Source organism: Epargyreus clarus, unplaced genomic scaffold (genome assembly GCF_041222505.1).
Source record: "Epargyreus clarus isolate Ecla_fem2 unplaced genomic scaffold, WU_Ecla_fem_2.2 ptg000006l, whole genome shotgun sequence".
In the NCBI taxonomy this organism is placed as follows: domain Eukaryota; kingdom Metazoa; phylum Arthropoda; class Insecta; order Lepidoptera; family Hesperiidae; genus Epargyreus; species Epargyreus clarus.
In genome coordinates, this window is record NW_027332214.1 from 5551482 (window position 1) to 5579448 (window position 27967).

At 35.1% G+C, this 27967-nt stretch overlaps 1 protein-coding gene across 1 annotated transcript in view; it reads right to left on the bottom strand.

Annotated features, from left to right (window-relative positions):
- Positions 1-27967, bottom strand: part of LOC140742554 (uncharacterized) — an 80192-nt gene that overhangs the window by 25874 nt on the left and 26351 nt on the right. Inside the window, exon 3 of the mRNA XM_073073456.1 lies at positions 13200-13281. Within this exon, the coding sequence (XP_072929557.1) occupies positions 13200-13281 (82 nt within the window). The remainder of the gene's footprint in view (positions 1-13199; positions 13282-27967) is intronic.

The window sequence follows — 27967 nt, forward strand, 5'->3', positions numbered from 1 at the left end:
CAAAATAAGAAGAGTTTAAGCTATGATCCACCCAGCTTGCAACGACATTAGCACTTCACATAGCTTTGACAATAATAATTATAATTTCTAAAGGTACCACCGCCACGCACAATTCTAGCGTAAAGCAGTGTTGCGTTTTGGTGTGTGTGGATGCCGGATATCTTACATAGAAGTAGAGTATTCGAAGTTGGAAACTGTTATTTTTATGAAGCAAGGCGTAGATGTCCATGGGCAGCAGTGATCACTTACCAGCATTAGGACTGCAAACTCGCTTGTTAATCAATCATATTGTAAACGGTATTTTTGTTAATGAAAAATTAATGATCTCCGGATTATTTATCCTTATAATTTATACAAATTGGTTATGTATTTAGTTATTTTTAACATAAACACAATATAACGTAGTGACGGTGACAATATTACGAGTCTAACAATGGGTCACATTATATATTGGTACGCTAGAACCAATCTTACTTAAGCAAAATCTTTGTTGCTTCGACGCTTTTAAAAATAATTATTAAAAATTCAATATCACAAAAGCGAAGTTTAACTGTCCATGCAAAATGCTCGGAGCTGTTTTTGAGGGCGGCCATTTTTCAACGTCACGACCCGACACACGTAGCTATTGGAACTCCGACTCAAACGCTGATATATGTATAAAATAATGGCTTTAAAACTACACTGGAAAAGCCATTTTTAAACACATTTCCGTTACATTTTTCGCGTGAAACAAAGTATGAGAATTTGTTTCAAATGGAAGTTCTGTTACTGCTGCATACGACTTTGTTACTTTTATGAGATTGAAGTAACGAGCATGCTTTCCATTTGACGGTAAGTGGTCACGGCATCCCATGGACATCTGTTATACCATTGAACAGATATCCATCCTGGAGTATGTCTCTTTCCACAATCTTTCTAATAACAGCAATAGGTGTGGCGGTGGTACCTTCGCAGTCGAACCACAAAGGATTCTACCACTATCAAAATTATCTAAGCGTTGACACTCCTGAGCACCTACTAAGATGGTCACTCTATACGTACCTAAATTGGGCGGCATCCACATCTTACACACACCACAATAACTGATACACTGGACAAATATTTATTAATAGGGTTCTGTGAGCAAACCTAAAAACCTCTCCGGCAAACGCGGCCCAAATCGAAAGCTCGCAAAATATAATGCTATACGCAGCACAACTTTTCACAAAAAATATTTTCTATTTTGTGAACGAGGTCGCCAGTTTCAAAAATGTATTCGCGAAATGTCGGTAGTATTTATCAGAATGGCTATGATAGATGGACGGACGTACACACTAACTTATTGTAATCTATCATGAACCGTGTGGCATACATATTTATTATACATGCATATTTATTTACACGTTAGGGCTGGCAACGGGATTTGCGTGAACCGCCATTTATAACTGATAATAATCCTTTGTATTCACACACAATGCTGTATATTGTAATATAAAAAATATATATGATACTGTCTTTGCCAGCCACCTGGTAAACGTACCTACAGAATAACATAAAATTATACCTGTATTATTTACCTATATAACCCCCTTAGAATTGATACTCTGAATATAAAAAAATAAGCCAAATACAAAGATCAGAATCTTAATTCAAAATTTCCGGATTTTCAATCTCTCTCTGGGGTCGAAAGCCTAATAACGGGGCGACGATTTCATGCCTATTATAATATAATATTATAATAAAAAAAACTACTTTACAAATTTAGCACTTCTGTCCTTAATAATTTAGACTCTGCGGTGTTAAGTCATTCAGTCAGAAGTATTATGACAAGTAGGTATAGCTGATTGTTTCTCTTATTATTTTTGCAATATACTAAAGCACACGAGCATGCAGTCCACCTGACAGCAAATTGATACTGCCGGCCATGTAGTACTTTCAGCATGCAGTAGAATGGGTCTACTAGTACATAGGTACATAGTAAATACATTATATACTACACACCGGCTGGCTGACAGGCTCGAAAAACATAATCGTGGAAGAATACGGAGAAAGAAAATATAAAATAATATTGAATATTTTGAAATCTAATCTCAATATGTTTCACACTAATATGAACAAGCCTAGACAGTACAAAGACGTCTGTAATAAGGACAATCATTTCGTGTTTAGTTTCCAGTCTGCTGGCTCTATTATAACGAACCTTATATTCAATGTCATGAAATATTACGTACTTCATATATCTTAGTTCTAACATACTTTCTAGAATGAAATATAAATAACTTGTGTCGTTAGCGAGTGTTTGACATTTTACAACTTTATTCCTTTATCTTCATTATATTATTCATTCTTAAAGATTCCATATCTTTCAAGCTCGTTTTCTAAAATTGAGGTAACTCACTTTCGTTCCCCCTGATATAAAAAAGTGATACATCATCGATAACCCACTACTAGTAATGGGAAACCATTACTGGACGCGGGTGTCCTCTCCAAGTGAAAGAGGTTTAGAACATAGTGCACCGCGGTGGTCAAATACGTTTTGATAGACTTCCTAATGGTTTAAAGGCGGCCTTTCAATTGGTGAATATCAATTGATATCTGAATCACGCATCTTTGATTTCTCAAAGTTACCTTTATTCGTACATGCACACTAGAATCATTATTATCACTCTTAAAAGGTAAAAAAGTTGAGATGATCTGATCTGAAAAGATCTGTGCCCAGTAATGGCACAATAATGGGTTGACCACAATTTGTATTTAATATTAGCTAACATCTTCAATAATCAGAAAAACAATTATTCTCAAATTATTTAAACACTATATTTTTCAATTTCAAGTAACTAACACTAACTAATACTCAATGCCGGGTCATTAATGACCCAACAGGCGCCTGTTCGTAAAGTTCAAACTGACCGAATTGTTTACTTACCCCTGTTTGTCATACCGGGCCTAAAGTTAGCTATTTATGTATGCAGCTACGGAAATGTTTATTGAAAAGTTGTTATTTACACTACGTTAGCTTGCTTTACATTTAAACCGTGCAAATGTTTTGCAGTACATACATAGTTTAGTACATACTCGTATAAAGTAACCTATTAAATACTGTTTAAAACTGATGTTTTTCATGTATTAAATACGGGTTAATTATGCAGATAGTTTTCCACCGAAATTATATCGACGGTGATAGAAAGAGAAGGTATGTTCCGAGCAGAGAGGTTTCACAACTTCACTAATTTTTAGTGTAAAAACAGATCTTGTGTTTCGGTGGAAGAACATAGATGCCAGCTGTCTTATATGAGACATCAGTTATGAATGTTGGAAGTAAGTAATAGTTGTAGTATTCCTTGATCAGGTTCAAGTAGAACCCCTGTCCTATCTTAAGTTGATTACTAATGTCCATGACCACTTACTATCAGATGGATTACAAGTTTATTGGTTAGTTCAATCAGTTGAAATATGTATTTATATTTGTTAATTTGTAGGAAACATGCAAAATAACGTGTACAAAATGCCCGCAAAATGTTAAAATTAAACCAGATTACATTTTATTAGTTATTCAAACGTCACTTAAAATTCAATCCGTTCTAACAAGCCCAAACTAAAGCTAACTAGTATCGAAATTGTTTATTTTCCTACACGTTCAATTCAGGCAAATAGCCCTGACATCGATTAATGATATATTTAAGCTTCTCGTATATAATGGAAAAGAGTGTAGAAAAAACAGTTTCAATTATTAGTATTGAATTTGAAGTATTTAATGTGAAGTTGTGCAGTCCACCTGATGGTTATATGGTCCATTGACATCGGTTAATGAACCCCAAGGGAGATTGGAACCCTACCTGCGGTCAACCACAGATTGGAACCCTACCCGAGGTCAACGACAGATGCGTTCCACAAGAAAATTACAAAGAATCCATACTCTGTAAGCCACAACAGTTTGTATACACTACTACAGACATTAAACGTATCAGACAAGCACCGATGCAAACAAAATCATATTTTTTACACTTACCTACAATATTTTGACACAGTCCGTGTCTGCGGGGTTATTTTACCGCAGATATAAACATGTTAATATACATAGTATATGTAAATACTATATTGTTTGTCCCGACACGCAGCCTGTCTGCAGGTGTAAATTAAACCTAATTGCTGTTATACAGCAGAAAAATCTAGATATTTAACTAATTTCAGCAATGTTAATACTATGCAAAATTTGCACTATAGCTTGAAGCGCGTTTAAAATTTAATCCGTACGAACAAGCCCGAACTACCCGCTAACTACTGCCCAAATTGTTTAAAAATAAACAATACATGTTCGAAATAGCTTTACTTTGAGTTTCTCTATCGAGGTAGTTAAGCCTTCAATGCGATATAATAATAAGTGCCTCATTATTGGCGTTTTGTCTTAAACCTGTAGGTACTAAGTTTACAAAAATAAAATACGCAACGTGGACTCCGGGTTTGAACCCTGGCATTTCAATTACATAACATTTTTATTACCTATGAATTTAGATTTATTATCTAAGTGTGAAGTATTTTCAGGGCAGCTTAATGTGTATGGCGCCCACGCCATGGAATCCTAGAGTGGGACGATCCTGTGATAGGAGTTAAAACGTGATGTGATGCTGGTTTCAAAGCTGATAGACTTCTTAGTGGTTTGACTCCGGCGACACCACCGCCACACCTATTTCTGCCTAATAACAGCTGTGTTAAACGCTTCTGTGTTGTGGTGTGGTGAGTGGGACATACTTTTTCGAGGCGTTGCAGCTTAATCCTCTATCTCTTTCTAATTTGTGAAGGTGGTAGAACCCTTTGTGGTTCGACTCCGGCGGCACCACCGCCACACCTATTTCTACCTAATAACAGCAGTGTTAAGCGCTGCTGTGTTCCGGTTTGAAGGGTTTGGTAAGGGAGACATACTTTTCCGAGGCGTTCCAGCTTAGTCCTCAGGGGTAGCAGCGCATCTGTGGCCGACCTCAGGTAGGAATATCTAATCCTATCTGGGGTTGATTACAGATGTCCATGGGCGGCAGTAGCCACTTATCATCAGGTGGACTGCATGCTCGTCTGCTACTCTTATATTATAAAAAAAAAAATTGTCTGGGATTGATTACAGATGTCCACGGGCGGCAGTAGCCACTAATCGATCAGGTGGACTGCATGCTTATCTACTATTCTAATATTATAAAAAAACGTCCTACATTACTACTATTCCGACATCGTCATCCTCACGTATCAAAACTTTAAACTATTATTAACATTTACATTCACAGTTTAGTAAATCGTATCGTATAATACGTTTCATATATGTTGTGCTTAAACAACGATATATAAACTTTGGGGATCGGTTGTTGCCTTTTAATCTAACTCAGATTCGCAGCAATAGTACGGGTAGTTCTGAAATATTGTAGATATAGTACCTATAGATTTTAGAAGAAACAGTATCAATTTAGGATTTCTGAGATTCTAATAGCAAATGCAGCTCTTCTTATGGCATATTCTACGATATAGTGAAGTTGGTAAAACCTCCTGTGGGTCGACTTCAGCGGCACTGCCGCCACATCTACTTCTGCCTAATAACAGCAATGATAAACGCTTCTGTGTTCTGGTTTGAAGGGTGTGGTAATGGAGAAATATTTTTCCGAGGTGTTCCAGCTTAGTCCTCAGGGATAGAGGGGCATCTATGGTCAACCACAGGTAGAAATCAAATCTTATCTTGGGTTGAGTACAGATGTCCATAGGTTGCGATAGTTACTTACCAGTAGGTGGACTGCATGCTCGTCTACTACTCCGGTAATTAAAAGTAATAGAAAAAACGGTTACAATCAGATATTAAAATCCTATCGAATGTTGACATTAGCTTCTTTTACTACCTTTAAGGACTAAGTTGGAACTTCCTGTGAGTTTATCTCCCTTATAACTCCCAAATTAGAACACAATTGTTTTTAATATATGTATACGTTAGCGCATATAGCAGACATTATTGTAATAATTCCAAACTACACAGTTTTACCAATTTCTGCCTTAAATTACATGGACGTATTTTAAACTGCGAACTCTTTCATCGCCTCATCATCCCGTTTTTCGTAAAATTCAAATACATTTATTCAAATTTATTTCGTAGACGTAAAGCATTTTACAAATACCGTGCCTGACTTACGGCTTTCGTTTTTTCGAGCCTTACAATGTTTTAAATCATATTTGCCGCATTTTCTCGCAGTGTTGTATTGAAAATCAATATTATGTATTTTACTTCTTGTTACTTACTATAATAACAAGCTGTGTTATCTTATCACTTTATACGTAAATCCTTAGGTATAATTTGAATATAAAATAAAGTATTAAACATTACAATATTATGCGAAAATGTTATTTTGCGACATGAAACAGGACTTTGAGGAATCAAACCTTAACTGATTTTTGCCAATTGCCAAGAATTGTGAAAAAAATTACAAATGCATTTAATGTTCAATACTTAAGACTAATTATTACTACCGAGCGTATCAATAGTTATAGCTAGCAAATATTTATAAGTCCCATTTCACTTTAAGTGTAAATCCGTGAACACACATACCACAATACACGTCAATTATTTCATAGAAGGTACATACTCGTGTAAAGTGGCGTGTCTGAGTTACCATTAGCCCGCGGCACTGCAGTGCTTCAAAATCCATATCCGTATTTGTACATGTAAATGGTTTTGGGCTGCTTTAAACGGAATTTTCAGTTTACGCCAACGAATTTTAAAATACATTTGAAAGCGTGTGAAATTGTTTACAAGCTTCTATTGCCTGAATTTACTGTTACTCACGATTTACGCTCGCTCTCAAAGTTTTACGTGTGTTACAATGTTGTGCTAATGTGTGGGGGCAGGAACTGTAAAACTTTTACTACTAGACATTTCCTGCTTCTGTGTTTGGCGTGTTTATAACTTTTTTAAGATATCTGAAATCTGAATAACTAGTAGTCGACGTAACAGCAAAAACTTGTTTGGTAAGTGGTGTATAGCATACAGTGGTGTTTATCCGAAACGTTCTTTAGCCTACAAGGATTACCACATATGTGTTGACGAACTCAGGTAGTGACAAACTTAAATAATCTTATCTGAGATTGCTTACTGATGTTCACAAGCGGCAGCGAAAACACTATCCAGCGGGCTGCATGCTCGTTTGTTATTATCATGTAATGTATGTATGTATGTATTGTAATTATTACATATAATATCATTTTTGTATTTATGTATATAGTTATAGGTATATTTGGGTGTTATTGTGTTGATTAGGTACTGTCAGTTATAACGTTACTACCGATTTTAACTGGAAACGTATAATTAAACTGTAACTAACATAATATAAAAAGCCTTACATTTTAAGCTTCAAATAAACCAATTATTTTTTGTACGACCCATTTCAATATAAGTAGGTAAATATTGTATAACAACTTACTACTTAGTATTAAAAACGCCTACAGTTTTATATATATCCTCGTTAAGCGCAATAAGCTAACATTTGTATACCCCTATAAATAGCTTAAAGCGAAATAAACGCTGTTTTTATAAGAATATCAAAAAGTAAAAGGTTAGTTTGTATTTTTACTAAGCTTATATACGGAGTTATAATTTCTAGAGTCCGCAAGTTAGATAGTGTTTATTAAACTAACTTTAAAATAACTTAGGAAAAAGCTCAGAAATAGTTAACTAAAGAGAGAAGTAATGTAACCGTTAAGTCGTTTTGGCTTGACGACGTACCAAAGAATGAGATATCAATTCTACATACATTCGTACATACATCCATACATACATCTATATATATCCACGAGCTTTTGCCCGCGGCTTCGCTCGCGTTACGAAGTAATATTTTCATCCCCTATTTTGTCCCCTTGGAGGTAGAATTGATCAAAATCCTTTCTTAGCGGATGCCTACATCATAACATCTACCTGCATGCCAAATTTCAGCCCGATCCGTCCAGTGGTTTTGGCTGTGCGTTGATAGATCACTATGTCAGTCAGTCACCTTTGAGTTATATATATTTAGATACATACATTCTTACATACATACGCTTGAAAATCATTCGTCGAAGTAATGTTGTTCTTTTAACAATGTTAAAAAGTTAAAGCTTATCTAGTGTTTAGCTACTTAATTTATTCTATATCCGGATAACTCCAGAGTTATAATCTCTAGAGTTCACGAATGGGATAGTGTTTATTAAAGTATAACTTAGTATTTGCTCACAAAGCATCGACTAACTAGATCATAGTGCAAAGTGCAAGTGAAGTTTACTGAAAGTTTATGAGTCGTTGGAGGTTATTAATAGCAAAAGTGAGTAGCTAAGGCCTCGTGAAAGTACAGAACTAGTAACTATAACACAAAAAAAATCTACTGTTTTATAATAATTAAATGGAAAGAGAAGTAATGTATCATACTCCATAAATTTAGACTAATCCAACGACACCACATATCTTAAAATCCGTCAACTCGTTGGGTTGCACGACGTGTCAAAGAATAAGACACATCCATGCATGCATTCGTGCATACATACATACATACATACCATTAACATTAATCGAACGTATCTAAGGTTATTCTTTTAAAAACATTCATAAACTAAAACCTAAGCTAGTGTTTAGCTACTTAACTTACCGTATACCCGGAGTTATAATCTCTAGAGTTCACGAATGGGATAGTGTTCATTAAACTATAACTTAGTATTTGCTCACAAAGCATCGACTAACTAGATCATAGTGCAAAGTGCAAGTGAAGTTTACTGAAAGTTTTCGAGGCGTTGTAATTTATTAATAGCAATAGTGAGTAGCTGAAGTCTCGTTTTAGGATGTAAAGTATATAAAAAAATACGTATGTATACATAAATTATGTTGGTTGGTCATATTCATTGTGGCCCATGGAGATGTTACAACAGGTAATACAGGTGTTCTTGCTTATGAAAGTGGTAAAACTCTTTATGGTTCGACTTCGGAGGTAACACCGCCATACATATTTCTACCGAATAACAGCAATGTTCAGCCACAAAATAAGCGCTCCTGTGTTCTGATTTATAGGAATCATAGTTATCCGAGGCGTTCCAATTTTGTCCTCAGTGGTGGCAACGCATCTGTGGCTGATCTTAAACAGTCTCTAATCTTATCTGAAGTTTATTACAGATATATCTCAGCGGCAGCAGCCTCTTACCATCAGGTTGACTGCATGCTCATTTACTAGTTCTATATTACACAAAAAAATGTAACCAACTCCATACATAGAGCAAGAAATCTATTCAAAGCAGACTGATGTTACCATTTCTAAGGATCGAGATGGTCACCGCATACGTAAGTTGGCTATTAAGTACACGTGATTCTAATATTATAAGGGTGACCGTCACGAACTTGCTCAAAGGTAACGAGATAAGCCTGGCAACGCGCGTGACACCCCACGCACTGTCCTCATCAACCCTTTATAAGCTTTTGAGCCTACTTTATCGTGCGTAAAGCCTCCACTTTTTCAAAACGTCACTACACTCACTGTAACAACATGCGAAATAAATATATGCTAGAACAACAACATTTAGGAACATTTTAGGAAAATTGTCTTACTCTCAGATTTTTCTACTAAGTAGATAGATTTCTAGATAAAAACGTAGCTGCTAAAAAATAAAAATCTATATATATAAAAGCGAAAAGATACTCACGTTCGAAACGTATTAATCAAGGTTTTGACTAAACTACTGAAGCTACAACTATGAAATTTGGAATATAGCTTCATTTTATAATGTAGATGCGCACTAAGAACGGATTTTTTGATATTCTACCATTAAGGGGGTTAAATGGGGGTTGAAAGTTAATATAAAAGTCCGTCAGTTTTAAAGCAAACTGGATGAAAATTGGTATTTAGCTTTCTGATTTAAAGTAATAAAAATCTAATCTAAGGGTTTTTTCAAAATCAACCCTAAAGGTGGTTAAATAGGGGTTGACAGCTTATTTTAAATTCTGCCATTTTGAAAGCTAGCACTATGAAAGTTAGCCATTGCTTTACTGGTTAGATATAATAGAACTTTAGTTCTACCGTTTTTGGAAAATCAACCCCTATGTGGGTTAAATAAGGATTGTAAGTTTGTATGGAATTCCCCGAATTTTGATGTAAACTCTATGAAAATCGGTATTTGGGGTTTCAATTAAAAATAATTAAATACCCATTTCACCATTTTTTGAAAATCAACCCTTAAGTTGGTAAAATAAGGGTGGACAGCTTATTTTAAAAATTTCGGATTTGAAAGCCAGCACTATGAAAGTTAGCCATTGCCTCACTGGTTAGATATAGTGGAACTTTAATTCTATCGTTTTTGGAAAATCAACCCTTATTTGGGTTAAATACGGGTTGTAGGTTTGTATGAGAGTCCACCAGATTTGACGTAAACTGTATAAAAATCGGTATTTGGGTTTTCGATAGAAAATAACTAAGCACCTATTTCATTGTTTTTGGAAAATCATCCCTTAAGGTCGTTAAATGGGGGTTGGAATTTTATTTCAAACTCCGTTAATTCGGAAGCAAGGTCTATAAAAATTGCATTTGGCTTTCCTGTTGGAAAGAATAGAACTTTTTAACACCATTTATGGAAAATCTACCCTTAAGAGGGTAAAATAGGGGTTGAAAGTTTGTTGGGAAGTCCGCAGATTTTGAAACAAAGTCTATGAAAGTTAGTATTCAGCTTTCTGATTGTAAATAATAGAACACCTATTTTACCGTTTTTGAAAAATCAACCCTTAAGTTCGATTAATAGGGAATAGAACTTTATTTTAAAATCCGTTCATTTGGAAACAAGGATTGTAAAAACAGCATTTAGTGTTCTGGTTCGAAATAATAGAGCTTATTTAACACCGTTTATGGAAAATCTACCCTTAAGAAGGTAAAATAGGGGTGGAAACTCCGCATTAGAAGTCCGCATCTTTTTAAGCAAAGTCTATGAAATTTTTATTTGGCTTTCTGATTGAAAATAATAGGACACCTATAAAACAGTTTGTGGAATATCAACCCTTAAGGTTATTTAATAGGGGATGGAATTTTATTTTAAAAACCGTTTATTTGGAAGTAAGGACTGTAAAAAATGTAATTGGTTGGGAATGATAAAACTTTTTTAACACCATTTATGGCAAATCTACCCTTATGAGGGTATAATAGGGGTAGAAACTTCGTTTAGAAGTCCGCAGATTTTAAAGCAAAGTCTATGAAAATTGGTAAATTGCTTTCTGGTTGTAAATAATATATCACTATTTTTCCATTTTCACACACCAAATCAACCCTTGAGGTCGTTAAATAGGGGTTGGAACTTTATATATTTTATAATCCGTGAATTTGGAAGCAACCACTATGAAAAACTATCATTGGACTTAATGAAGCATCTGAGACACTGTTTTTTTTTAGATCAACCCTTAAGACGGCTATAAAGGGGTGTATGCATCATGCCTTCCTGTTTACACATCACAATCAACCCCATTAGGGTGCTATAAGTAAAGAAAGTTTCTTTAAAAACCGTTATTGAAATTACTTCCTTTGGCGTGTCTGGAAAAAGAACAGAGTGCAGAGAAGTTTAGTGTAGGGCGAAATTCCACGGGCCGTAGTAACATATATTTTTAACATGGCAATGTATTGCGCGTGCTGAAGTGCAGAACAGCGGTTTTTTAGGGTTCCGTACCTAAAGGATAAAAACGGAACCCTATTACTAAGACTTCGCTGTCTGTCCGTCTGTCCGTGTGTCACAGGGCTCTATCTCTGGAACCGTAATAGATAGACATGTGAATTTTTTACAGAGGTTGCATAACGGTGGCTGCTATAACAACAAATACTAAAAATAAAAAAAAGTTGAAAACAAAAAGGGGACCCCATATAACGAACTGCTATTCGTTATTTTTCCAACCAAGTTTTAAACCGTTAGAGGTACACAGTTCAAATTTTCGCAATGTGTGTACTTTAATGGTTGCTGCAGTATTAAATACTAGACATTTAAAAAAAAATGAAAATTTTGGTTGTACTGATCCCTCCAGGTGCGGGTTTGACTTGCACTTGGCCAATTATTAGTAACGCACAGATCCGCGGGCCACCAGGGAAAGTCGCGGGCCACACACCACCTGTGGGTGTCGGGTTGCCGACCGCTGGTGTTGAATATTAGCTTCCAGAAATTTGCTGATAAAGTATTTATTGATGCATATGTACATAGGATGTTTTTGAAATTCTACTAAGGAGGTAAAGTTAGTGTTATATGTATGTATACGGGAATCTTTTAAGTTCGAACTTAGAAACGTTAAATTTCAGATAACGTCTATTTAGACCAATGCACGACCACGTGGACGGCTGCAAATTTTATATATGATAATGCGTAAGTTTATTCAAATTAGCCTACATTTTGGTATACTGATTAGATACTCGTACGTCGCAACTACTGTGGACACACTGCGTGCCAACATTTTGTCCTGCCGTGGGGTATGGTTGTGGTTATGCGTGGATTAGTGATGGTGATGTGATAGATACATAGATCTTGAATTAAAACTTTGAGCTAGAACAGGGCTACAGTATCCCCTGCCTGCCGTACGAGACTAAAGGGGGACTTCTGGAGTTGCGGGTGGTAAGAATGAGAGCTCTAATCGCCCAGTCAGAGATCCTGGAAAGAACCACTGTATGTAAGGCCCCATAGATGGACGGTTCCTATGGAATAGTGTAAATAATAAATATTGTATCTTACATGAAACTTATATTTTAAATAAAGTTTCATTACAGTCCACTAATTAGAGTTTTAGTGTATGTTTCTGAAGAAACCTTAACCAATTTAGGTACACAGTGACGAAAATAAAAGCTTTTATTAATTAAATATTAATGCCACTTTATCGTTAAAATTGTTAAAGGTACGAACAAATTATAGTTATTTGTATGTCATATGATATTTTTTTACGCGGGCGAAGCCGCGGGTTCTGCTAGTGTTAGTATAAAACTATTTTACTTCTTATTAAGAGAAACGTAATAGAACATCAAAATAAACATAACATAACAATAACGATTCCAACAAACAAATGCTTTATTTTTTTAATAATTTACATTAAACGGAACCGCCTAGATTAATAAATTCTAGCATTAAATCACGACAAAAACAGACCATCAGCTTCCGGGCATTTATCCCGCAGGTACAGGGCATAAAAAAGCAACCTATAAGCCTTTAAAGCAACAATGAAAAATACGAACCGTTTTTTGTCGGGCGAAGGCGTGGGAGGTGGCGGGTGCATGCATCGGAAGCACGAACAATGCGGCCCCAGGGTGAGCACCGCTGAAACAAAAAACATGAACAACTCCAATTATTGACGTGGGCATGAGATGGAACCTCTACACACAGTAAGCGTAGACAAGTCGTCGTTCGTACATTTTGCGCTAATTGGTGCAAACAGTTTTTCAATTTCGTAGACCGCTTCGTGGGCTCTAGATATCTCCAGTACCCTTACCATAAGTTTTTACGTTTCGACAAATATGACTGTTTTGATATTTGTTTACGTATTTGCCCATACAAATTCCAATCAGCGCCCCTAGCGGATTGTGTCAGAACTAGGAAATCGTATTGGCCCATAAGTAAACAAATACCAAAACAGTCATATTTGTCGAAACGTAAAACTCCTGGTAAGGGTACGGATAACTAACGCACTACCTGCTACGCAGTGAAGGCAAGTTCTGGTTGGTAAAAAGGATGCTTACACGAAGCATTCTTAATTCTAAAGGGTAGCAACGCAACTGTAGCCGACTTCTAGTAACACTCCAATCCTGTTTGGAGTTGATTACAGATGATCCTAAGTAACAATGACTACTTACTGTCAATGACTAAATTATTTACTATTTCTATATTATAAAACACACAAGTTGAAAGGAAATTCCAATATAAAACGTCTCGCTGGTACCCGTATATCCAGCGGAAGCATCCATTTTCCATATAATAAAGTACGAAATCAGAAATCGATTTCCGCGTACAGGAAACGGCAAAGTTTACCAGATATTGCTTCCCAGTCATATATTTCTAAGGAATGTAATATGGGTTCCCATTTTATAAATGCTTTCAGATATAGCAGTCAAATGTTTTAGCAAATATACCTTTAAGGTCTTAGCAGGCGGGCTACTTTTAGCGGCGATTCGCGTTTTGGTGATTGCATCAGTGCTACATCACGTTTTAAATATTTTTACGTCCGTTTTCGGTATCTAAAATACGCGTTTTAGCGACTGCATTTTTGCTACATCGGGGTTTTTTGCGAGGAATTCATGCATTGATCATACAAAGAAGGTGATTTTGAAGGTGGTAGAACCCTTTGTGGTTCGACTCCGGCGGCACCACCGCCACACCTATTTCTACCTAATAACAGCAGTGTTAGGCGCTGCTGTGTTCCAGTTTGAAGGGTGTGGTAAGGGAGACAGACTTTTCCGAGGCGTTCCAGCTTAGTCTTCAGGGGTAGCGGCGCATCAGTTGCCGACCTCAGATAGGAATATCTAATCCTATCTGGGGTTGATTACAGATGTCCATGGCGGCAGTAGCCACTTACGATCGGGTGGACTGCATGCTCGTCTGCTACTCATATTATAAAAAAAAAAAAAACAAACAAAGATACCTTCGAACGATACTCATATGTGTGCAGTGTATAGATTTTGACCGCAGCATCTAGGCTCCGAAAATTAGCAAAATCGTCAAGGGCCAACATTAATAGTAGCATGTCTGCTGCGGCCCTTAGAGAGAATGAAATCTTTGTCCGCCTTCATAAATATTGCAAAAAACATAACTATGCGGCAGTCAACGGAAATTATTTGCTTACAAGGATACGACATTAATTTTTGGTTCGAACATAATAAATCTGAAAATATTGAACTGAAAACTGTAATCGAGAAAGGAATGCTACGGCCGTGCCGCTTTTTTTGGCTCGACTTGGCGGAGGCACTGCCGTGCCTCCTGATAATATGTACAAAAATGTAGACATATAAAGGTCTATTCACATGATATTCGCACGGATTTAACAATCTTATCTTAATACGATTCGTTGAAAAATATGTGGGACTTAACACGCCATTTGTATTGTCGTCATGACCATTTACTTTACGACAGCGGCAAATCCTTCCCAGATCGTTTACATCATTGCATTATGCCAGATGTGTAGTTAGTTATAATCGAGCGTCATTGGGAAAACAATAATTATAATTTTCTCTACAGCTCGATTATACAGCGAATAGATAGATTTCTGTGTAAAGTCTAGGTGTGTAAAAGTGTGCCTATGAAACCATCATGACTTTCAAACAGCAGATAATTAGCAGCACTGCTGTTAAAACATGATAATCCATTTCTAATACAAATCTGACTTCGAGAATAGACAATCCAAACCGCTCCCCGTAGTAACGCGCTCTTGTCGATTACATTTCATTTAAAATCGAAATTATCACGAACGTTCAAACTTTACGCCTACAGTAAAATAAATTCCGAAAATCGTAACTCGTACGTACATATTTGCATACATATTTACGAGCGAAACACTTAACGACATCCACACATCAATCTCGCACACATCAATCTCGCACTCATCGATCCGTAAGGAGTATTTATAAAGCAAATTGTATTACAAGCGCACCTACATAACATGTTACGCCTGAGTGGGGACAAGGAGCGAAAAAACGAATGGGGAATCCATTGGAAATCGGGGGAGGGTGGAGGTTGTTATATGACGGCTACTAAACATATTCTTGCTTACAGGTATTATAAAAGTACGGACTTCAATACGAATAGGGAATAGCCTCCATTTTCGCGATTTTTGATGATGCGATATTATGAATGTATTTCGCAAAATCTTTGATGTTACGTAGTTGTATTATTTGTTGTGTCTACTGATAAATCCTTCCTAATATTATAAATACGAAAGTAACTCTGTCTGTCTGTCTGGTTGTCTCTTCTTCACGCCCAAACCACTGAACAGATTTTAATGAAATTTTGTACAATGATAGTCTGAGACCCGAGAGAGGACATAGAATAGTTTTTATCCGGACATCCCACGGGACCTAGGGATGGCGATCTAAGATCGATTAATCGGAGAATCGATCTTTGGACCCAAAACATCGATTATTTTAATCTATATTAGTAAGGATTGAATCGTAAAGTATGTATTTGATCAAGTGATGATCTTTAGCAAAGTTGAAGGTACGAATTTTCTGTTTTATGTATATTTACTAACATATTATTTTCTTTTAAACGCGGTCGAAGCCGCTGGCAAAAACTAGTTATATATAAAATACAGACTAAGTATTATTGCCTACTGATAAGTTTCTATTTATTTGCAATTCATATAAATTGGCACTAAAGGTTGAATCTACGAATAACGTTCGTATATATAATATTATATAATTCCCTAATGTTTTACTAACTAATAAAGGTTCCTAACTACAATTGTAAATTTAGACAACTGAATAAACCAGGTATCGATAACTAACTAGGTTAATTAACTAGGTATCGTTTCAATCGAGATAGTAAGAAATGGAGATCATTGTTTAAATTATGAAGTTTTTACTGATACATATCTCTTTTGAATATAAGGTTGCTTACACACTGGTAAAATATTTTTAAATTAAGAATTTAGGGAGCGAATACACTGTTACTATGAGTTACTGAGGCAGGTGATAATAGTTGATGAAGTAGGAAATGTCCTTCGTGTTTTACATTTCTTATTGACTGATATCATTTATTTCATTAACATTTCTTTTCTTCTTCAAAATTATATAGTAACTACATAAAAAATAATGGGTTAGTATAATTTAAGATTGTCTGTTAATGATTACATAATATATATTATTTACCATTTCATCGTCACTTAGCTTATTCTTTCTTCTGAATTATTACTATAACATATTAAATTTTATAAAAGATTCCAAATAAATTAGATTTTATTAAACAGCCACATGTGAACACAGCCTAAAGCTAACTTTGCCCTCAACGTTCAGTCGTTAATTGGAAGTAAAGCGGACCTCCATCGACACCATTAGCGACGTAAAACTGAAAGCCCTTACACATGTTTCAGCCACAAAAGCTGAAAAGAATTCCATACTTCAAGTGGCGCGATTTAGTGGCTTAATGCACGTGAAGCCTCGTTAACTTTTAATATAGAATAGGGAATTTGAGTTCTTTTTGGTATTCAATTTATAAATACGAGTATCCCTCTCTTGGGTGTCTCATCACATTTCGCGGTGTGAGAGTCAGATGAACGTATCTACATTTTGTCAATTTTACAGGAGAGCAAAAATAGTGTGAAAATTCGCCACTTCAAACTTTACCAGATTATTAATAGAGGTAATATACAATAGTTGAAATAATAATATTGTATAAAGCGTTACGTCGTTTTGCCATTTCATAAAAGACTACATTGTGGACCGTTTTGTGAAGAAGAAACCATTTTTGATTTTTTGTACATACGTTCATCTGACTCTTACACCGCGATTTATAGAACTACATTTATTATTTTTCTATTTGATATCATTCTCCATACAAAACTAAGTATTAGTCATGAAGGAAAATGCTAATGAACTAAACATTTATCTATACGCCTAATGAGTTAGCTACTTAATAAATATTGCGTTACCTTCTGAAAATTAAATGTTAAACTTTAAGCGTTTTAATTAAATTATTTATAACTCGATCTTTAAAAACGCCTATATTAAGGTTTTAAAAAAATTAAGGATTTTTTATTATTTACACCAAAGCTCGTCACGTCGACTAACAATAAATACATGTTCAGAGTTTCAGACATAAAAGAGAAAAATGTAAACTATTTGGTTCTTGCTTATTTATATACCTACCAACTATCACTAGCTCTACTTTATTTAACTTTGATATCATTTTTTATTATTTATTAAGAACGTAGGTGGTGGGATCTGTGGCCGCCCTCAGACAGCAGTCTACTTAATCATATTTGATGTAGATTACGCATACTTTTTCCAGAATACTACCCTATGTCCTTTTCTGGACCCTTGATAACGCGTGCAACAAATCTGTTTGGTTGTTAAAGCGTGAAAGTGTAGCAAAAAATAAACTTCGCATTTATAATATTACTTAGGATATACTTCTATGGTATTTCCAAACAAATAAAGTCACTTCTCGTTTATAATATTACTTATTTATATGGTATTTCTTGACGTTGAAATTTCAATGTGTATAAAATCGCGTTGAGAAGCAACCAGCCCACGGCGATGAAATACACTGGCTAAGCCGGCGGACGGCTGTATATCCGGCGGAAGCAGCCTCCCCAACTCCCCGCCTGACCCTTCCGGGCCGCACGATTCCTTATTTACCCGTTTTTCCTTATCAAACCGGACCATTCGCTACACATTACTGTGGATCTTGGCTATATCGATGCTTAGTACGATTCCGCTTTGTTTGCCATCACTGATATCTTTAATTAAGAACGTGAGCGTTCTATACTTTGAAGTTGCGTCAGAGTAAATAGAAGACGTGTATTGAGTGGGTGAGTGGATAAATACGCTGAAAAGGATTTGTAACAGCTACTTCTATAATATTGAAGTAACACACTGTTCAGTTCACTTGATACTAATCGGCTACTGCCGATTATATCTGTAATCAACCCCAGATAAGATAAGAGGTCCGCCACAGGTACATTGTTAACCCTTGATAACTTCGTTAGAACATTTCAGATAAGTTTGACTCCCTTATACCTTTCAAACCGAGCACTTAACACTGCTGTTATTAGGCAGAAATAGTGTCTCTACGGTTCTACGACCTTATAATTATACTTTCTATCCTTTCAAGTTGTGTGAAAGTAAATAAAAGGTCAGTCTGAGTATTGAATGTGGGTTAGAAGTGGATAAACAGGCTTAAAAGGTTTGCGGCTCCTAATGGATGTCTGGTATACGTATTGTATGTAATCGTCCACCACATTTTCGTTGTGCGAATGACATTTTGTGTATCGATTAGGCGTCGGGATGTATTCAATTTCATATATTTTGGCGAAGTAGTTGTTTTCGTTGTTTTTGTTTGAAAGTACGTAGCGAGTTTCGCTTTTCTGATTAAATAATAAGCTTCTGTATAAATAGACGTTAAGAAGAAAGCATAATTTGAAAGTTATGATGAGAAATTTTCGCACCAAAACACAGCAGCGCATATTTATATTATTATAAAGGCAACGAAGAGTCAAACTGCGAAGGATCCTACCTACGTTCTTAATAAATAATAAACCTTATACAACGTAGGGGTACACAAATATCAGTACCCTTAGTATGAGTTCTTACGTTTTTACAAAAAATGACTGTTTTGTATTTGTTTACGTATCTCCCATACATTTCCTAACAGTCCGCTAGCAGCGCTGATTGGAAACGTATGGGCAAATACGTAAACAAATACAAAAACAGTAATTTTTGTAAAAACGTAAAAACTCATACTAAGGGTACAGTACGTTCGGAGGCGTTAACGCGTAAATGTCGCGTCTATGGAATCCTATTTACAATCGGGGAATCTTTCAGCGAGAGCTCAACAAACGACTTTGATTTCCCCGTGACATAGTCAAAGGAGCTTACCGAGAATAAGAAAAAAGCTCGGAAAGAATGAATAGAGAGAAATAAAAAATTCACAGAAACACGGAGGTCGGAGTTTTTCCTGTCACCGGGCACAAACAATGCCTCCATTGTACCTCTCCCCCCGACCTCTGCGTCGGAGCGGGGGAGGAAACGAGCATCTTTTGTTTCCCCCGCCCCTCGCGGAAACGAGAGCTTTGAACCCGCGGTCATCTGTTTACATCACGGCTTGAAAAAAGACATACGATTCGTTCTTGCTACATTTGCCGGATGGAGTTTAGACGTTGCAGGAAGCGCGCGGCGCTACGGGACTTTTAAACAATACGCACACGCAACTTGTGAGATGCTAAGTTATAAAGTTGTACACATATTTAATTATTTTTAAACAACTTCCACTAATAATAGTCGTAGGTGTGGCTGTGGCGCCTCCGGAGTCGAACAACAAATAGTTCTGCCACCTTCCAACCTACAAATATGAGTTCCGGTGAAAGAGTGTAGATGGCGGGTGATTTACTACATATGAGGTGACGATATTAGTTCTGAGCAGTTTTTATTTATCTGTGATTGGCCTCAGAAAGGTAGAACCACTTTGTCAAATGTCCATGGGTAGCGTAGACCACATAGCATCAAGTGGACTGCATGCTCATTCCCTACTTCAAACTTATAAAAGATAAACTAATCGAAATTCTATAATGGTCTAAACTCAAAAACCCACACACAAAGCAATGCCATTAACTCACGCCGTTCAATTCAAGTGCTATTTCATATAACAGCTTCCGAAGTATTGCAAAATTTTATAATAATAAAATCTTTTCACAAACATTTGTTCAAAGCAACCGTATAACACCGCCGCAGACTTACCGCGACAAGCGACAGCTAAGAGCGGGGCTACAAGCTTAAGCACTCCGCCATAGACTGAGGCGACAGCGACAAGCGACGCGACGAGCTACAAGCGACGCGACGAGCTACAAGCGACGCGGCATACTACAAGCGACGCGACAAGCTACGAGCGACGCGACAAGCTACAAACGACGCGACGAGCTACAAGCGACGCGACAAGCTACAAGCGCCGTGACAATTATACCACGTACGTAAGATCGTTTTTGAAGTCGTCAACGGAGGGTTGTATTAAATGTGGCACTAGCTCTATTATCTGTATTATAAGAGACTATATCGTTCTTTGTTTACTCCGTAAGTATGCAAGGAAATTTAGTGAGTTAGTGCAAAAATATGCTACTGCTAACAATCAAGATATATATTCATATAGGTTTTTTTTTCCAACACCAACAAACTACTACCGCTTTGGAAAGTGGTTTGTTATGGAGAGGAAGTGGCGAAAAAAACTCCGTATGTACGCAATTTAAAATCTTTTAAAAGTAAATACTCGTATTAAACAATGTTATGGGATGAATATATTGCCTTATAGTTTGTTTATACGGGATGATGTGTTCGCCCAGCGAAAAATCCCACCATAAATTAAAAAAAAAATACAAATAAAAGTACAAAAATGGGTGAAGAAATTTCGATTATGTTGTTCCAAAAACATAGAGTCTAAGTCCGATTTCGTGGCCACGCAGACAAGCCACAGGAAACAGCGATACTCTGGAAAAATAAAGGGCGTCCAAAAATCACACCGCTTGTCGCGTCGCTCGTCGCTACGCCCAAGTCTATGGACTGATGCCAAACGGTAACTCAAGCACGTCAATAAAAACATGTTGCTGAAGAGCGCCAACAAGTAATAAAAGTTTCTCTCTCATCAATAATGTATGGACCTTTCTTAGAGTTACAATTTCAAATGAATAAAGGTTGAAGGCTTTCGACAGGTAACCTGCTTATCACTCCCGAGGGACGGGGAATAATAATTTTGTTTTTCTTGTATTTCTACCGTCCGCTCATTTAGATATGAAATAAAACCGGTCAAGTGCGAAATAGATTCATGCAGCGAGGATTCCGTAGAAGCTCGTAAGAGAAACCTAATTTTGCCATACGATTCGGTGATTAGTTTGTAACATTTCATCTTTTTGTTATGATACTCGTATTTTTTGTTCAACATATTAATTTACTGTTTTAGTGCGTTTCCTTTATATGTACCATAATTTATAACTTCTCGTCAATTTTCTTGATTTTGGGTCAATGGGAAGTTATAGTTATAGGTTTTTATTATTTTATGAAATCGAAATATGCCAACATTTTCAACATAAACGATTATATAATTATTAGATTGCATTGGCTTAAGTTTGAATTTTATCACGGCTGAAAAAGTCCATAGGCCCGAGTATTTTACATTTTCAACTTGATATCTGAGATTCCTCTTGATACTTAAAATATGCATTCTTAATAAAAATTATATAAACAGTCAGACATACGGGCAGAAGAGCAAAAATCACCAAAGACATCCTACGAAGTACCTTTTTGTTTTTTAGGTACGGAACCCTAAAAAGTAAGGGTCTGAGCTGAGATCCTGCGACATGTACAGTATGTTTAGAGGGCATCATTTATTCAAGTAGGTACTTCCCTAGCCTTGAGTTTTTCTTTCAGGTCAGTAAGGTGCTTTACATTCTCTGGGGCAAAGCCCAAATGACAAAAGAATGAAAATAACACACGTGTAGAATATTTGTCTTTCTTTTTCATTTTTGGGATGAAACGAGACATGTTTAAATAAACAGTGTCGTTGCTTTAAAACATCATTTGGAGCTTTGAGTGAAATTCAGGTCCTCAATCCGAAAACTGAAGGTTCCAGTCTCATGCACGCACATGTGATTTGTCGAAGTTATGTAGGTGTATATTTCTACTTAATTATAACTTGCTTTAAAGTTAAGAAAAGTAGTGACGAAACTTGTCAGTTTTTAAAAAAGTTCTTAAAAGTTAGTAATAGATTGAAATTCAATTTGAGGACTCAGTTAAAAGTCCAGGCACGCAATTCTGACTTTTCTGATCTGAAGTTTAGTGCATATTACAAATTAATCAACGAATTTTTTTTTCAAGGAAACTGACACAATTGTAAGTTCTATAGAATTAAATCTAAAAGATATGTAAAATCTTCGAATTCGCACTTGGCCAGCATAATGGACTACAGCTTAAACCCTATTCATTCTACCAGAAGACCAATCAAGTAAAGAAGTGTCATCAGTGTGACGAGAATAGGTTAAAAACTAATGCAACTTATTTGTAACTTATTTGAAACTTTTCACACAAACATGAGATGTGTTACAAGGTTACAACACCAGTTCTGTATGCGCATACATAAATGTGTGTGCCTTCTTATTTCCTCCAATACGCATGGCTCCTCCACGTATCCCCATACGTGGCGCGTAAATGGGTAAATGTGACAAATTTCCTCATGCAACTCGTTCTTTTATTGGGCGCACAAATTGGATTCCCTCGGAACGTTCCGTTTGAGAGCAAATTTTGTTTTGCTAAACGGAACGCGCGGTAATCATTACCGCACGACTAAATTCGTTTATACAACGACTACGGATATAAGTTTGGTGTTATTTGAATGTATTAATCTACGACACTGATGAGACGGGATTATCATTTATCTTTAGCAATTTTTTTGTTTCCGTAAATGACGCATTATATAATTATAATACTTTTCTTATTTAGTAACAGTATAAAGCTATTCGTGTTATGTCACGCATATTACGAAGAAAACGTATAAATTGAAGTTTAAACTTAAAATCCAATCTGACGAAAATCTTTTCGACTTAAAACAAAATAAATGTCTATTATTACTATTATTATATACCTGTCATCTACGCTACGAACGAATAATATATTTCCTGTTATTTCTTAGTTTGTTTTCCCATTTTCCTTAATGTCGTTTGGCTTACTCCCCTTCCATTGCACCCGTAAATTTGATTCCTTTTCGCTACTATCCGCCTCAGAGGTTTTGCTAAACGGAAAAAGCGGTAGGTAATCATTGTTACCGTGTGACTTTTTCTAAGCTCCCACAACTCAGGGCGACAGTAATGTATTACCTGTTGTGTGGTTAGTCGTATTTTTCGCCGTGAAAGAAGTTGTCTGTTTACTTTAGTAAGCTCATAAAAAGATTATTTATTTCATAGTACATAGTCAGTACATAGTCAGTACATAGTCACACATAATATAAAGGATCTCGTCTCGTCTTTAGTTCTATTCAACATGTTGAAAAGATGATAAAGGTATGTTATCCGATTACCTAGGATCGTTTGTGTCAATTTTTATTCTTCTACAAAAACAAGAACGAATGTTGGTGTCATACAAACAATTATAAAGACAAATAAATAATCAAAAATAAAGATGAAAATGTGTAGAAAAAATACTTAAATGAAATAGCATGCAATCCATATATTATTTATGATAATCATCTATAATTAATTCTAAGCAGGATATAAATAATTCGGTCAAACATACACGACCACCTTAACCAACCTAAAATATGTTTTAAAAATATAATTCAGTTTACTTCATCGTTACGTATGTTCGTATTTATTCGCGGCCTTACAACAGTGCTTTAAGAACAGAAATAAATGTGACAGTGGTTCCGCAATCAAAACACGAAGAATTTTATCACCTCTTTTTTATTATATGTTGGAATTAGATTCCCTCAACATTTTCTGCTTCAGAGCAAATTTCATTTGTATTTTGCTAAACGGAATGTGCGGTAATCATTTCCACCGCGAGAATTCCTGTAAGCTCCCACGACGACAGCAAGTAATCTATTACTGAAGTACCTGTTTTGTATAAGGTAGTATATTTAAGTAGAAAACCTTTTAGAGTTATATTATTACAGACCTCTATGTATCTTAAGGTAGTAGAAAACTTCGTAGTTTGCCCCTGTAGTTTCGGGACGAGAATAGGGCTACGGTATCGGCTTCGTAGTTCAACTAATTTCTGTCATAAGACTGCAGTGTAAAGCGCTGTGGTATCATAGAGGATTAAAGGGTGTGAAGTAGAGTTATAATACATAAACATCTATAAATTACTATGTGTTGGCTAATTTTAGAAATAATGTAACGGATGACTGAATTTTCCCAAAAGATTAAAAGGGAATATACTTAGTAACTAATTTTATAATATTGAGCGCTTAGTGAAATACATGTAATAATTGAGTATCATTAACCTAATTATTACAGCCTTGTATATACATAGATAATGAATGAAATAAGAAAAAACATGTTAAATATATCGCTTAACGATATATCTTAATATAGTATTTTTTACTTATTCATATTTTTAACGATTACTAATATTTGGACTTTATACTGGGACAATAATGGGTTGTTAATGATGATTGATGAATATTTTGGAGTTTACTCCTTAAGAAACGATTTGAGTTATAAGGCCCGGTACGGAAATTTTATGAGGAGTAAAATCAAGTGTAACACGAAAAGTTGAGGCGTAACGGTAACCAAAATATGAATCAAGAGTGCTTTTATTAATTTAAAATACAGTAAGTTCAAATCCCATATGAAAGTAATTATTACAATAAAAATAATTAGCAATATATAAAACATTAAAACGTCATTAACTAATTTGTTTACATTTTTGCATAAATTAAGTTATAGGTTTGATCATTTATAAACACTGTGAAAAATATGAACATTGGCGCCATAATATGATTAACAATCTTTTATGAACGTTTTTAAAGAAGAGTAACATATAAAATCAGTAAGCAATTGAATAAGATATAATATTAGCAAAATAAGTTTTTAACATAAAGAGGCTTTTGTAAGTTACTGATATATTAATTTAACTTATAAAAATGGATGCATTATTGATCAGCACCATCTATCAACGATAAACGGGCAAAATCAAAACAGTATTATTTAATATTTATTACAGAATTATTGCTAATGAATTATGTTCAAAATAAGTTATATAAAATTAGCAATACGTTTTAAATGAATTCTAGAATTATAAAACATTCAGAAACAATCCAAATTACATATAATAACATGTTTATTGAGTCTCATATAAATTTCATCCGTAAATTGCAACAAGGATATTTTATAGATGGCAAAGAAATTATAATTATTAAGTTTTAAGTTATAAAACGTTTAACATTGTTTTAAATATAAATAATTATATTATATTAAAATTTACTTTAATATAAACAATTATATTAAGTTACCATTATAATATTTGGAACCAAAATACATAGATTGATAAACTTGCAAACTTACAATTTATAAAACTTGCCACTAGATGGCGCTATTTTATATTATTTTGTAACATACTTTATGTAATACGCATTATTGAAGTAATATAAATAATCCGAATAATTACACATATATGTTTGTTTCTCTTATCATTTTAGCAGATGCGTTCATTTACCTACCCTTTTTTCTATTCGATATATATCATAATTATCATTCGTAAGGAGTAAACTCCAATCGTGCGTCGTAGCTGACACACACACACTTTTTTTTTATAATATACAAGTAGCCAATGAGCATAAAGTCTACCAAATGGAAATTGGACACTGCGGGACAACTGTAATCAACTCTAGATACGATAAGATTCCCACCTGAGGTCGACTAAACATACGTTGCTACCCCTGGATAAGTTGGAATGCGTCAAAAGTAAGTCTCGATTGAAATAATTGTATAAAAAATTATTTCGTCTGCTACGGGCCGTGCCTGGCACGTTCAGTGGCTGTTAAAGTAAATGAACCTTTATACTTAACAAGTTCTACCATATACTTAACTCCGGAATAAGAAGCGTCTGTTTTTAAACTAAGCCAGAAACGAAAATACCTAAATTGGTTAAACTTAAACTAAATGCGAAAATATCTAAATTATTGCCTAAAAATTATATAGGCACAAAACAACTCCGGTTCACCAATCCGCAAAACGCATTAAGCTTTGCTCCGATTTGAAGATCGCTCTCAGACGGTCGGATTGAAGTAAAAGTATTATTATTAAAAGCGGGGCCTTTGATTGTACTTATTTGGAGCATCCTCGCGGTGACTAAAGGGCTCCGGTAAAACGTTTCAATTGCTTAAACGGTCGGTGGATCGGAGATTTTATAATTGAACAAGTACTTGGCAACGGGATTTGCAATTATATGAACATTTCAACTATTAATTCAAAAAATGTGCTGAAGAATACTTTGCTTTTAATGGTTGTAACAATTATCTTTTTTATTAGATTGGAGAAGGAAAAGAGAATGGGGTCCACTTGATGCCACCTAAAGACATTTGTATCTAACTCCATATAAAACTAAAGCCCATCATAGATTGGTGGCTGAAGGTGGTAGAACCCTTTGTGGTTCGACTCCGGCGCCACGCCTATTTCTGCTTACTTATACCGAAACGGAAGAACTGCTTCGGGTAAGAAGATGTGGCACCTCCTCGATAATAACATAACCATACTGGTCCTACCTTTGAATCTTTCAAAAATGTTTCTTTTTATCATAGATTAGTAAAGATTACTCACTCCTAACAAGAAAATGTACCTAGTTTTGAGAATTGAAATAGTTGCGTAAAAAGTTTTACCACGTCTCCGTGCTAAAATGTCCCTAAAATATTTGAAATAATTATTTATTATGAAAATTACGCAGTATTAGTTATTTATTCGTAAATTTTCTCTAAAAATGTTTTTATTTGTCAAGAATTCAAATAAAGAACTTACTAATAAGCCGTTTATTTACTTCATTCAATTTCAGGGCGGCGAAGTATCTTTACTAATCGATGCTTTTTATAATAAGAATTTAGTTCTATATGATCATAAACTGAGTAAACCCACTTACTATTAATGAATAGAATATAGAGTAGTGAAGCTAACCTACTTCTAATAAATATACGGAATATTTTCCAATATAACAGATAATAAATTAACAAACCAACGTAACAAGTGGCGGCATCTGCGCAGTTATAAATGAACTCCTTAATTAGCGGGTATCACGACCTTCCCCTCGTCACCCTCATATAATTCTCGCGGAATATATTAGCATAAATATTACTCATCGAATATGTAATATTGTTTATACGAAAAACATACAATGTAAATGTTATTCGCACGAGTTATTCGTATGTAATTAATGTTTATTTTACAATTGATGCTTGTTCGGAATTTATCATCGTATTAACAATTTATCTAGTACATTGTCGATATTTTATTATTTATTTGCATAATATGTTTTTTTTTTCAATAACAATGAGAAATAAAAAAATAATTCATCTGAAGTTAGCAGTTTTTAACAAGTTATAAAATTTCCAGCAACTCTAATATATTTCTCGAAATTTCTTGCGAAAGTTCTTTAATAATTTAACAATTTAACGTGTAAGTATAAACAAAATATATAGTTACATTTAATATAGAGAAATTAAGCTAATTAGCCTACTTCAAATACAAGAAATATTTTCCAATAAAAACAGATAATAAATTAACAAACCAACGTAACAAGTGGCGGCATCTGCGCAGTTATAAATGAACTCC